At 43.4% G+C, this 13,086-nt stretch overlaps 1 protein-coding gene across 11 annotated transcripts in view; it reads right to left on the bottom strand.

The window, feature by feature from the left end:
• IRAG1 (inositol 1,4,5-triphosphate receptor associated 1) overlaps nucleotides 1–13,086 on the bottom strand; it is a 129,578-nt gene that overhangs the window by 32,278 nt on the left and 84,214 nt on the right. For all 11 annotated transcript variants that reach the window (XM_044379495.3, XM_044379493.3, XM_057316816.1 and 8 more), the window contains 5 exons: nucleotides 12,703–12,826; nucleotides 7,032–7,062; nucleotides 4,130–4,270; nucleotides 3,531–3,662; nucleotides 2,126–2,267 (listed from right to left, as the gene is read on the bottom strand). In XM_044379495.3, coding sequence (XP_044235430.1) covers nucleotides 2,126–2,267; nucleotides 3,531–3,662; nucleotides 4,130–4,270; nucleotides 7,032–7,062; nucleotides 12,703–12,826 — 570 coding nt within the window. The remainder of the gene's footprint in view (nucleotides 1–2,125; nucleotides 2,268–3,530; nucleotides 3,663–4,129; nucleotides 4,271–7,031; nucleotides 7,063–12,702; nucleotides 12,827–13,086) is intronic.

Genomic DNA, 13,086 nt, shown 5'->3' on the forward strand with positions numbered 1-13,086 from the left:
CCCAAAATGTAGACAATCAGTATGTTTAATATTCAGGGGAAAAAAGTGATTTTTTTACGTGTGTATCACCTTTCTTCAAATCAGAGATATTTTTATTTCACTGTAGTCTTCAGAGTCTCAGGCATAGAAAAAGATTGCTAGAAGTCATGTAAAGGCTTAAAAACCAACATTATTAGGGAATGGTCACTGAGTATCTAATGGACACACCTGTTAGGTGGATGCTGGCCCCTCTACCCCAGCCCAGGCTGAGAAACAGTGAAATGGGAACAAATGTCTGAAAAACACTTAGTCACCATTTAAGACTCATCTGCCATCTCCTTTCTTATTGTAAGCACTTTCTCATGTCCCCAGACTGAATGTGGGACTCTGCATTATGCTCCCTATAAGAATCTACTTGCATTTGTCACTGGGCTGGTTATACTGCTCTGCCCTTTGCAAGGGCTGGGAGTTCCTTTGGATCTCAGTGACCATGTGCCCTTTACTTCTATATTTAGTATCATGTGGGGCACAGCAAAGGAGCTCAAAAAATGTTTTTAGCATGAATTAATGAAACTCATGGGTAACTGTTCACTTCATAAATCTTGGATAGGGCAGTTTACAGCAGACCTTGCACCTTCCAGGACAATAATGCAAGAGCCCACATATTACAGTTTCTTTAGTGGCAACTTCCCCAACTCCCAACACTGAGAGAAACTAGTTTGCTATAGGCCCAGATGCATGTGGGTCAGGAGTCTTGCTGCCAAGATCCAAAGCAGACAGTCTGGAGCATGTGTACACTGCCTTTGGACTCTGGAAAGTGTCACTGATATTCCCCAGGAAACTTGTGAAACCTCCTGTTTATAAAGGTTTCTCCATCTGTTATACTTTCCCTCCTCCTGCTTTTGGTAACACGGATGTTTGCATTCCACAAGGATTCCGGTCACTAAAAGGTCTGTTTTCTCCTGCTAGCACCATCCTCATCAGCCAGAGCCTAGACCCTGGCTCTCAAGGAGAGATCCTGGTCCAAGTCACCGTCTTCCTCATCCTGGATTGCTGCAAGTGCCTCCTTGACCTGTCTCTCCAGATCCCAGTGTCTACACTCTCCTAATGTATTGCCCACTCTGAAGTCAGACAAGTACTCTCAGAAGAAGTAGAATCTGACCATGTTAGATGGTATAAACTCACCAGTGCCTCCTCATAGCCTTGAGGACAAAGGTCCAAATTATTAGGATGGCCTGGTATGTGGCCCCGGCCTACCAAGGCTTACCTCCAAACTGTCATCATCACACTCCAACACTGTAACCACATCAAATTCTTTGTTTCATACCCTTTCCATTCCAGCCCTACATCCTTGTACATGCTGTTTCCTCTACCTGGGGTATATTTCCCCTTCTTACATGGAGAATGCCTATTTTTACTTTGAAACACTGTCCAGATGCCATCACTCTGTAAAACCTTCCTTGACTCCCTCAAGCAGAATCACCTCTGTGCTCCTAAAGCAAGTGTATAGAACATTTTTTAAAAGAGTATTTCTTTAAAACATTTGTCTTGCCCACGAGTCTATTTATCTCAGCAATATCTCCTTTAGCCAGGATCTCATGCCACTCCCACTGCCCAGACTCATCTCTCACCTGGACTGTTGTAATAGCAGCTTTGTGGGTTCCCTATCTCTGACTCTATCCCACTAATGTAACTGCCACACTGTAATCAGTGGAACATTCTAAACTGCATGTATGAACATATCATTTCCCTGACCAAAATCTGGTTGGATCCATGATGCTTTCTAGGATAAAGTCCAAATTCCTTAGTACATGTTGGCCCCAAAGCACAAAGACTATAAGGTCTGGGTTCTGTCCTTCTCACAAAGTAGAGTGAGCTCTTGCAGCCTATGGCTTCATATCCGTGGTCAACTGGTGTGGTTAATTGTGTCAGGAGTTGCTTTGGGACTGTTCATATTTCCTGGTTCGAGGTCCCTAGGCTCACCAAAATAGTTGCTGTGAGGCGCCTATGGGCAGCACCGGACAAAGGCAATGAGCCTTGCTCAACTAGAACTCCTCAGGCTGCACCGATGGATGTGATCCTGGCCTAGAGCCATCAGGGACCCACACTGCAGGGCCAAGATGGGGGCAGGAGCCCAGTTCCTTACCAGAGGGGCCACAGCTGCGGCTTGAATTCTGATTTGCAAGTTTTTTAAACTCCATGAGCTCTGCATGGTCTTTCTCATACGTCCTCTTCAGATTCTCCACATACTGCATCATTACTTCTGTTGCCTTTGACATGCGCTTTTCCTGCAGGAAAGGAGAGCATGAGCGCACAGGGCAATTGGAGGAAAGGGTTGTTGGCACTTGTTTGCTCTGAGTTAGCCTGTGGGCTGGGAGAATTAAAAGGATACAGGGGCCAATCTTAGATTCAACAGGGCAGCTCTGAGAGTTTGCTGTCTGTGGTGTGAGCTGAGAGGGGGACTCAGGCACTGGCACTCAGGGAGGACAAGAACAAGCCCAGCCACAATGCCTCAGGAGATGAGAGGTAGAAAAGTCATCTCTGCTGAGAGAATGGGTCAGGGAAGCTTCCTGGAGATAGCCCCATCCCTTGAGCTCTCCCTTTGTTGCTTCTCCCAGCCAGAATGACTTCCTGGGTGTGCTGCTGAGTCAGGTGCCCTTTCCCCAGAAGAACACAGGGTTGGGACAGCCCAGTGGCTTGTCCTTCCTTCATTCCACAAGAACAGCTCTAGGCTCTGTCCCAGGAACACCCTGCTGATGCAACCAATGCAGCATAATAGGCAAGCATGGGCCTAGCAGCAGTGATAATAACATCTAGGTGCTTTGCAAATATTATGGTAAGCCTATATGACAGACACCATCATCATCTGCATTGGTTGGAGAAGTTGGAACACAGCTTAGTAACTGGCCTGAGGTCACACAGTGAATCCTGGTGGAGCCAAGATTAGGCTTCAGGCAGTCTGATCTCATGACACCATCCTGGATCAGGGCGGTGCCCTGTGTGCTTTAGGATTTCAAAGTGGCTGAGAGGGAGCCAAACCTGAGCCTGCACCCCAGCTCTACCACTCACCAGTGCTATTACCTTCTGAAGTTTCATGTCTTCATTGTGGGGAAGCAGTTTTTCCTGAAAGCATGTTTGCCAAATACTAGTTCCATGGGAGTTGAATAGGTATTTTATGAGAAAATAAGTATTTTATGGTTCTTCAGTCAAATACATTTAGGAAACACACAGGTAGTTTTAAATAGGCTTCTTCACTATAGGATTTCTCAAAGCCTTGATGGTGCCAGTATGTATTAGAAATCTCTAAGAAACGAAGGTAGTACACAGCAGTTCCCAAACTTACATGTTCACAGAAAGCTTTTACCAAGGAACACCTCAAGGTTTAGAGGTCCACCAGAAATACTCTTAGTAAAACACAATAATGTACCTAGGATGTCAGGCACAGAGGAAGACATCAATAAGTGGTTGTAGTTGTCATTGCTTACGTTATTGCTTTAGATACTGTGGGCAGAACTGAGCTAGTCAGAGGGCTGGGAGCTGAAGAGGCTCACCTGGCGGACGGCCCCCACCATCTCAGCTCTGCTGGAGAGGCGCGCAGCCAAGCGGTGCAGGACAGTGATATCCTCCAGCAGCTTCTGGTAGGTCTCTCGGTGCTCACAGTGGTGCCATAGTGAAGCTGAGGACTGGGAAGTGATAAGGAACATCAGCTGGGTTCCTCACATACCAAGACTTGATTGAGCTGTCACAAGACAAACCCTAGTCCCCATCCTGGCCGAAAAGAGTGGCCTCTGCAGGGTCTGGGTGGGGATTGGAGAAGCCCAATGTGGACACTCTATACCTGACTGACCTGAAACAAGGGAATCACACCCAGGTCTCTGGTTCCTAAGGCGCTCGCTTTGCCATCCCAGGTCACCCAGCCTCCTCTTGAGAAGTTGCCAAGGACTCAGAGGCCTTACTCATAGCCTTGAGGTAACCAGGCCTTCAGGTCTCTGCCTTAGCTCCTCCAAGCTCTCTGAGGAAGACTCAGGGCCTTGGCCTGATTTCTCATGTCAGGATACTCTACTTGGTGACTGAGAGAAGCAGGACACCTGGCATAGCCCTAGGAGACAGTCCCTCCTCCAAGGATTCCTCCATCAGGCTCCACGATTACCGTAATAGAAGCTTTGAAGTTTTCCAGTTCCTTCTCTGTGTTCTCCTCTGTTAGGTTGCGTTCCCTTTCAGCCTGGTTAATTCTAGATTCCAGAGTGTAGCTGTCATTTCTAAAGGCCAAGGACAGTTGTACAAACACATTCTGTTGGGAACAAGAGTGTAGGAGAGATGCTAGGAGGAGTTATTACAGGGAACAAGGTCACAGGTGTGTTTCTTGCATGAGCATTTTACATTAGCTCCTGGAACCAGTCACCAAAGCAGCCGTGTACAATAGAAATTCTCCATCCATAGTAAACTACACAAAAGATGGTGAAATAGTAACCTGAGGTTCATGCTAGGTCCTTTCCAGAACCAGAAGACCAAATGCATTTTACTGAAAAATAGTAAGAGAATAACACTTTGCTTTTTCCCGAATTTCAAGAAAATAACATCCTGTATTTAGGTTTAGGTAAACTCAGGCCAGCATAGCTGATTGTGTAAGCAGTTTGGATTCATGCTAGGATTTATTGCACATGAGTTTTGGAGGTTTTGCATGGAACCACTGTATTTATTTATTTATTTATTTTATATAATATTTTTTTATTATATCATGTTAGGAACCACTGTATTTAAAGAAACTCCATTTACATCGAGCCTTACATCGGAAACCGGGGATGTACTGTATGGTGACTAACATAATATAATAAAAAATCATTAAAATAAAAAAAAATAAAGAAACTCCATTTAGAATGTAAGCCTTTTATTTATTTATTTTTATTTTTTATTATGTTAGTCACCATACAGTACATCCCTAGTTTTTGATGTAAAGTTCCATGATTCATTACTTGCATATAACACCCAGTGTACCATGCAATTCGTGCCCTCCTTACTACCCATCACCAGCCTATCCCATTCCCCCACCCCCCTCCCCTCTGAAGCCCTCAGTTTATTTCCCAGAGTCCATAGTCTCTCATGTAAGCCTTTTTGACTTAAAGCAAACTTCAACCAGCATCTTGCCTGAGTATTATAAATTCTACACAGAAAGCAGCTTTAAGAAGCTTCCACAAGATTAAATAAGGCCAGGTATGATTCTGTTAGGAGAAGTTTTCTGGAACAAATTTTCCATGCCAAAAATTCAGGATGCATGAATGAAACTTTGCAAGGTGGACTGAGCAAACATGGAACTCCTGGCATGATAGGAAACTACTGGGGAGGAGAAGTAAACAGATGGCCTCTACACAGGAAGAAGCAATGGTCTTTATTTTTACACTCTTCATTTGCCCTGAGTCAAGTGGTAGCATATTTACACCCTGGGGGTGAGTTAACTCTGTCTGAACTTCTGAGTTCATGTGATATGGCCCACAGTGGGTAGACATCTCCAGACAGAACTGAAGACCTTGAACTGACCCAATAACAACAATGATGGCAACACTGGAAGATACTCCACATTGAGCATCTACTATATGCTAGCACTGTTGTGAGTTCTGTGCACCTTGGCTCATTTAACCTCACAACAAGCCTCTGCAATAGGAACTATTATGGGCACTTTCTGGGTAAAGAGACTGAGACCAGAGATGTCATTAACTTGTTCAAGGTGACATGGAGTAGTAGAGCCAGGATTCAACCTTATACTGTTTGATTTCAAAGCCTGTGCACTGTCACCATGCTGAGCACTGATTGTGTCAGTATACATCTGTGGGTAGGAGTTGGCCGTTAAACAAACCACCCATAGCCCATCTTCACCAGTGTCAGTGGGTGGGGATTTTCTGTCCTACAAAAGCCTCAGTCCAGTCAAACTTATCAGTAATGTTCAATGTTTATTTTTTCTATACATGAGTTATCCCCTTCATGGCTGCATGATATAGAGTCCTGAATTTAGTCAGAATATTTGGGTCTATATGTTGGTTCTGCGAAACACTGGGTCTGGGACCTTGGGTAAATTAGTTCATCCCTTGGTTTCCTCCTTTGTTCTAATTCCTGCTCTACCAACTTCTCTGAGCTGATTGGAGGATTAGTTGAAAGGATGGATATGAGTGTGTGATGAACTGTAAGTGCAATATCTGTGTGCAAGGTAATTGTTACTATCTGTGGCAGACATTTCACGTTGTCTGTCTTCCTCTGCTTATCCAGTCCACTGGGTCTCAGGAAGGGCATGTTCATTTTCTCATTATCAGTGGCAAACCTTTATAAAGACTATAAAACCTTCTATCCTTCCAACCTGGAGTGAAAAGAGATTCTGGACTCATCCAGATTCTTACTCCCTTCCTTCTATCAACTCCAACATAATTGACTTGGAAACAAACTAGGCTGGTATCAGAGGTCCTCACCACCTCACCTGGGATGCACTCTCTTTGTCCATCTACCCTACCCCTTCACTAGAATGAAATGCGGGCAAGTTCCTCTCCGCTCACTCACCAACCCTGTTGGGATAGCATCCCTACAGAGACAAGGAGGCCCCAAGGGGAGTGATGGAGGAATCAGGGAAATCTGGTGAGCTGCCAGAACAGCCTCCTCCCTTGGCTGAGCTACCTTCCTTATGTCTGGAGCCCTCAGAAGGGAACTTCTTCCTCTGGACCAAAGTTGAAAACTTGAAATCTGACCATCTGTTAATAATTTTGAAATAAATTTGATTCAATTCTGCAGCCTCCCAGCTAACTGTGTGTATCTAAGTCATACTTTTAAAGAGCGTAAACCATCCTTGAAGAAATGTGGAATTTCCAGCTACCTTCTCATCTCTGACCAAGTTTATCAAAATCTTCCATTACCTGGGGTGGGAGTCTCAGCAGTTCAGTAGGGCTGATCACAATGTCCACTTTACCCCTTTTGTACAAAATCGTCAGGGGCAGAGGCTAGAGAAGGGAATGTTTTCAATAAACCCAGTCAAGCCCAGGCACTAAATTTCATAAAGCACTGAAATAACTTACCTCAACTTCCTTTTCAGTGAGCGGAGGGGCACTGTGAAAAAGAAAAGACACGCAAATGAACTATATCCAATCTACGAAATAAACCAAAAAGTGACTTTGAATAACCAGCAGACCATGTCTTTCCAGGAATGTAGTAAGGCATCAGTCCTCCATCAGCACCTGTACTATCTGTGACTTTGGACAAGTTATTTAAGTTTGCTCATCTGTAAAATGGAAATATCTACCACAGGAGTGTTATAAGTATGTATACCTACATACGTATGTATGTATGAATGCATGTGTGTATATATGCACACATATATGATATCCACACATGTATGTATGTATATATGTATAAATGTGTATGTGTGCGTATGTGTACATATTTGTACATACAGGACATCCACACTGAATAGGCATTCAGGAGATGCTAGCTATTATTATGACTAACTCACAGGCTTGTTGTGAGGACTTAGTAAGAAAAAACGTGTGCTACATACTTTATAAACTGTACACATCTGAGTAGCCTTTATAATTTTTTCAGGGCTACCCAGGTCTGCAAAGCCTGACCCTCCTCTTGTCTCTGAGGGTTGTGACAAGAGTGGATGTGGGCCAGGGAATACAAGGTAGGAAAGAGTGGCCAGAGTTCTCTACGGTGAGAGCCTCCTCTGATAGTTGGAATTAGAGACCAGGCAAGAAAGTCCCAGCCAGCACAGAGGTGTCATTCTGAGAGGTTCCTCTTCATGTGTGATTCCCTCAGTTAGCAGTCCTTTTTTCTGCACACTCACTCTGCTACTGCTGCTCTTGCTGTTGATTAAAGCTAGTCCTGTTCTGAAACCCAGACAATGTAAATAATGCACGGGCCCTTTCCTGTGCTGGGGTGGGAGGACTGGGAGGGGTCCTACCAGCGTCACAGGACTTGGCAACAGAGCACGCCATCGATAAGATTCTCAGGAAACACAGCTTCCTCCCTTTGACGGGTGTGGAGGGACCCCAAGAGCAAAGGTAGGGGTCAGTTATCTCTGCAAGGGGCTGGTTCTCACCCCTGACAAAGGACTGTGAGAGCCTTCCTGTGAGGATGAGGCAACAAGACCCCATGGCCATCAAGTCAGCAGAGTACAGAGCATGGGACAAACAACTGCAACGATGTTTGATGCTGTATTACAATGCTTGTCACAACCCCACCCATCAGGCCCTTTCCTCTGTGGGCCAGCCAATATAATCTTGACTGTCATATAGGGCACATCTTGCTTAAACAAATTTATCAAAAGTCGCTGAGCTTGCCTTTGAGTCCTGGCTTTATTTGGATAGTATGTGAGGTATACATACTTTCATTATTAACTGAACTTACTATTTTGATAATTCACTTTCTACTTTTTTGCTATAGAACACAATTTTTCAAAATGTGCAAAGCCCTGAAGACTCAAGGAGGTGTGTGTGATGAGCACTGGATGTTATACGTAACTAATGAATCATTGAACACTACATCAAAAACTAATGATACAGTGGCTAACTGAACATAATAATTTTTAAAAAGCCACATAACACGGCCAGCTCCCGATGCGGACAGCTATATCTTATGAACTGGTATAGACAGCTAGGGGGCAGCGTCATGGGCCTTCAAAAAACACAGAAGCCCAGCAGGTGATGCACTGAGACTATTTGGGATGGCAATGCCTGCCTCAGAATTTAAACTCCCTTAAATAGACATTAGAATAAAATCAAGGTCTTCTGTGAACCAGCCCCTACCAGACTTTCCTTTTCCCATTCTCCAGACCCACTGACCATTCTGCTCCTCAAACTCACTTCATTGTGGCCCCAGGGGCTTTGCATTTACTATTCTTTCCTTTTTTTATCCCTACTTTCTTTTGTAATAGCTTTATTTGAAATATAATCCACATACCATAAAATTTACCCTTTTATAATTTATAATTCAGTAATTTTTAATATATTCACAGAATTATACCACCATCAATCACTGCGGTCAATTTTGGAAGTTTTCATCATCCCCAAAAGAAACCCTGTACCCATTAGTGACCTATCTCCCCCAGCCCCCATTCCCAGCCCTAGGCAATCACTAATCTACTTTCTCACTCTATGGATGTCCCTATTCTGGAAATTTCATATAAATGGAATACAACATGTGGCTTTTTGTGACTGGCTTCTTTCATTTAGCATGATATTTTCAAGTTTCATCCATGTGGTAGCATATATCAATACTTAATTTTTATGGCTGAATAATATTCCATTGTATGGATAGATCATATTTTATTCATCCATTCATTGGACATTTGGGTTATTTCCACTTTCCGGCTATTATGGAAAATGCCGTTGTTGAACATTTGTATAGACACATATTTTCATTTCTCTTTGTTATATACCCAGGAGTGGAATTGCTGGGCCATATGGTAACGCCATATTTAACTTTTTTGAAGAGCTGCCAAACAGCTATTCCAAAGTGGCTGCACCATTTTACCAAGAACTCTCTTTTCTTCACATCCTCATCAATACTTAGTTTTTGTCCACCTTTTTTATTGTAGCCATTCTAGTAGATGTGAAATGGTGGGTATCTCATTAACATTTTGATTTGCATTTCCCTAAAGATTGATGACGTCGCTCATCCTTTCAGTGCTTATTGACCCCTCACATATATCCTTGAAGAAATGTCTACTTAAATCCTTTACCCTTTAAAAAAAATTAGTTATCTTTTTATTGAGTTAGAGAATTCTTTATATATTCTGGAAACAAATCCCTTATCAAATACATGATTTGCAAATATTTTCTCACATTCTGTGGGTTGTCTTTTCACTTTCTTAATGGTATTGTTTGCGTCATAAAAGCTTTCAATTTTGATGAAATACTATTCATCTATCTGTTTTTCTCATTGCTTGTGCTTTTAGTGTCATATCTAAGAAACCATGGACTAACCCAAAGTATTGAAGATTTGTTCCTATGTTTTCTTCTAACAGTTTGATAGCATTAGCTCTACATTTTGGCCTATGGTCTGTTTTGAGTTAATTTTTGTGTATTGTGTGAGGTTAAAGTTATTCCAACTTTACTCTTTTGCATCCAGTCATCCCAGACCATTTGTTGAAATTACTGTGCTTTTTGTCTGGAAATGTCTTCACCAAAATCTTTGCATGGATGACTTCATTTTGACATTTGCATGTCTCATATTAATTACTACTTTATCGTAGAGGCCTTCCTTGACCCTCTACCCAATGTTCCAGTCCTGTGTCATTCTTTGTATGTGCCTATCTCATGTCCTCTTAGCAGTTTTGCTATCTGGAATCATTCATTTAGTTACTTGAATGTTATTTGTCTCTCCACCTAGAATGTAAGTGCCATAAGAACGGGAACTGTGTCTACTTGTTCTCCATTCTAATGTCTGGCACATAATAGGCACTCAATGACTACTTATTGAGTAAGTGCCTATTATTGCTCCTATTGGTGTTTGATCCAGTGACATGTCCTCTCTGCATTCTTGTTAATCAGCTACTGACCATGTCCCTAATTTGGGTTCCACACCTGGTTTCTCCCTTCCTTCCTTCCTTCCTTCCTTCCTTCCTTCCTTCCTTCCTTCCTTCTTTCTTTCTTTCTTTCTTTCTTTCTTTCTTTCTTTTTTTCTTTCTTTCAAGATTTTATTTATTGATTTGTCAGAGAGAGAGTGAGTGAGCACAAGCAGGGGAAGGGGTAAAGGGAGAGGGAGAAGCAGGCTCCTCACTGAGCAAGGAGCCCGATGTGGGACTTGATCCAAGAACTGAGCTGAAGGCAGACACTTAACCAACTGAGCCACCCAGACATCTCCAGACCTGATTTTTCTACTGACTTCATTCAACTTGCTGACTCTGTGAGCTCCTTCTTGGTATGGTCCAGTCCCAATTTACATAGCCCACATAGATCATGAAATCAGCTCCTTCATATTAAAACTCAAGTGTAATTTCCCCATATTTTTTCTAGCAGAAGGAATCTTGAAGTTCTGGCTTCCTTCTGCTAGGCAACTGTTTGCCCATCTATCCCAAGCCCCAAACCAGGGATAGAGAGTTCTGGGCCCGGCTAAGGGCCTAAGCTGCAAACAGTCTTTACTGAGGCCGGGAGCAGGGAGCCTGGTTTAATGGTTGGAGCAGGGAGTTTGGGGATGGGCAATGTGGCTATTGACACAATGCATGAGAGCCACTGACCTCAATCTGAGAGCCTGGACCACAGGTTCAGAAGCTACTCTTATTCATTGACTATGCAGGCCCACGCAGGCCCAGTCTTGCCTATTGGTTTGTAGCTGGTAGCTATTAACTTACTCACGGAAGATAGAATTGCTCAGTTTCCCTCTCCTGAGGAAGCTAGGGGAATTTAATAGGCTGGAGGTGAGCTCTAATGATACTAATTATCTTCAACTTTACTGAGGGAAAAGAAGCCAATAACACTGTTCACCAGCCTGTTCCTTACAGACAAAAGAGTACCAATGATTGTTTGGTACTTTAACAGGCCCCTGGTATAGATGGAAGGGCACTGGGTCTGCAGTCAGCCCACCCCGAGTTCAGTTGTTGACTCTGTCACTTGCTAGCATGTTGCTTTCCCCCTTTTCCCTCACTGAAGATAAACAAAATCTTCCTTTTCTGCCTCACTCGGTTGTTACAAACACCAAAGGGCACAGCATGTAAACATGCTGTCTAACCTGCAGTGCTCTGCCATGCTTCTCCTTCAGTTTCCTGCCTCTGGACAGCACCTCTCTGCCTTCCCTGAGATGAACTGGCCCCACCCATGCCCTCCTCCAGCTGTGGATGCAGTCTGCTTCTGACTTATTTCTGGCACTTTTCCTGATGCTGGCTTAGTTGCTAGGCCCCTCTGAGTATTGCCCTGAAGACTCTGTTTTAGGTGATGATAATGTACAGTTTGAATATCACATCCCCCAGGCAAAACTTGTTTTCCTTTCCCCCAAATCAGGGAATTCTGTTATGTCTGAATGCTCCTCCTAACGGCCTTTCCCAGGCCCACAACAATTTAGTCACCAGGTTACTTGGGCTTGGCAGGATGCCTCAATTGCAGGCACCCACCCAATTCCTATTACTTAGTGGTACCCTCTCTTCTCTCCTTTATACTCCAAACTATTCACTTTTCAATCCAGTTATCAAGGGTCTGCCATGTGCTGACATGGTCTTAGGTCTCTGCTTGCACACTGTCTCTTCTAGGTAGTGCAGCATTCTACCAATGACAGTGCACTTATGACCTCTGTTGTATAGGTGAGGAGGCTGATGTTCGGCAAGTGAAGTCACTTACTCCCCGTGTGTGGAAGAGCCTGGTAGATTTTCCAACCAATCTTTCTTTGTGTGGTTCCAAATGTTCTACATCTGTATTTATGCAGATAATAGACCTAGAATCTCTCATTTATGGTAGATGATAGATCTTGGACTGAAACCGTTTCTCCTGGGCCAAAGTCCACCACCCTCTGCTGCCATGAGCCTCTGGTGATACCTTGTGCCCATCTATGAAACCCACCTGCTCTCTGAGTTAGAACCACCTTACATGGCTCTTTATTACTCTTTTTATTTTGGATGCATTAGCCCTGTCTGGACCATTAGACTTTGACCTTTCTGGGGTAAAAAAATCAAGGTCCATGCTCCACTATGTCCCATCTAGAATCTAACACCGGGCCTACCCAATACAGTGTCTTATGCAACCCATGCCCTGATTTTACCTTCCAGGGAGAGACCTGTGGACCCGCAGTTTGCGCAGCAGCATGTCAGAAATATTGGGCATGACATCCAAGCCACTCTTTGGCTCTTCTTCCTCAATAGCTGAGGAGAGTTCAGAAGGGAGCCCTGAAAAAAACCAAAGTGCCTAACTTATAAAATGTCTGAAATTATAGTAGCACTGTTGGCACCTTGCTTCGGTTTATAAGAACCTAATTATATGCCAGGGGCTTTATAATTGTTATTTTATCTTCGCAATGATCCAGTGAGCTAGAACTTAATCATCTCATTTTACGGGTAGGTAAGTAAAGACTCAGCAAGGTTAATAACTTAAAGTCATAAAACTAGTTACTGGCACAGTCAGACTTTCAAACCAATTTGCTTTAAAT

This window comes from Ursus arctos, unplaced genomic scaffold (genome assembly GCF_023065955.2).
Source record: "Ursus arctos isolate Adak ecotype North America unplaced genomic scaffold, UrsArc2.0 scaffold_22, whole genome shotgun sequence".
Lineage (NCBI taxonomy): Eukaryota > Metazoa > Chordata > Mammalia > Carnivora > Ursidae > Ursus > Ursus arctos.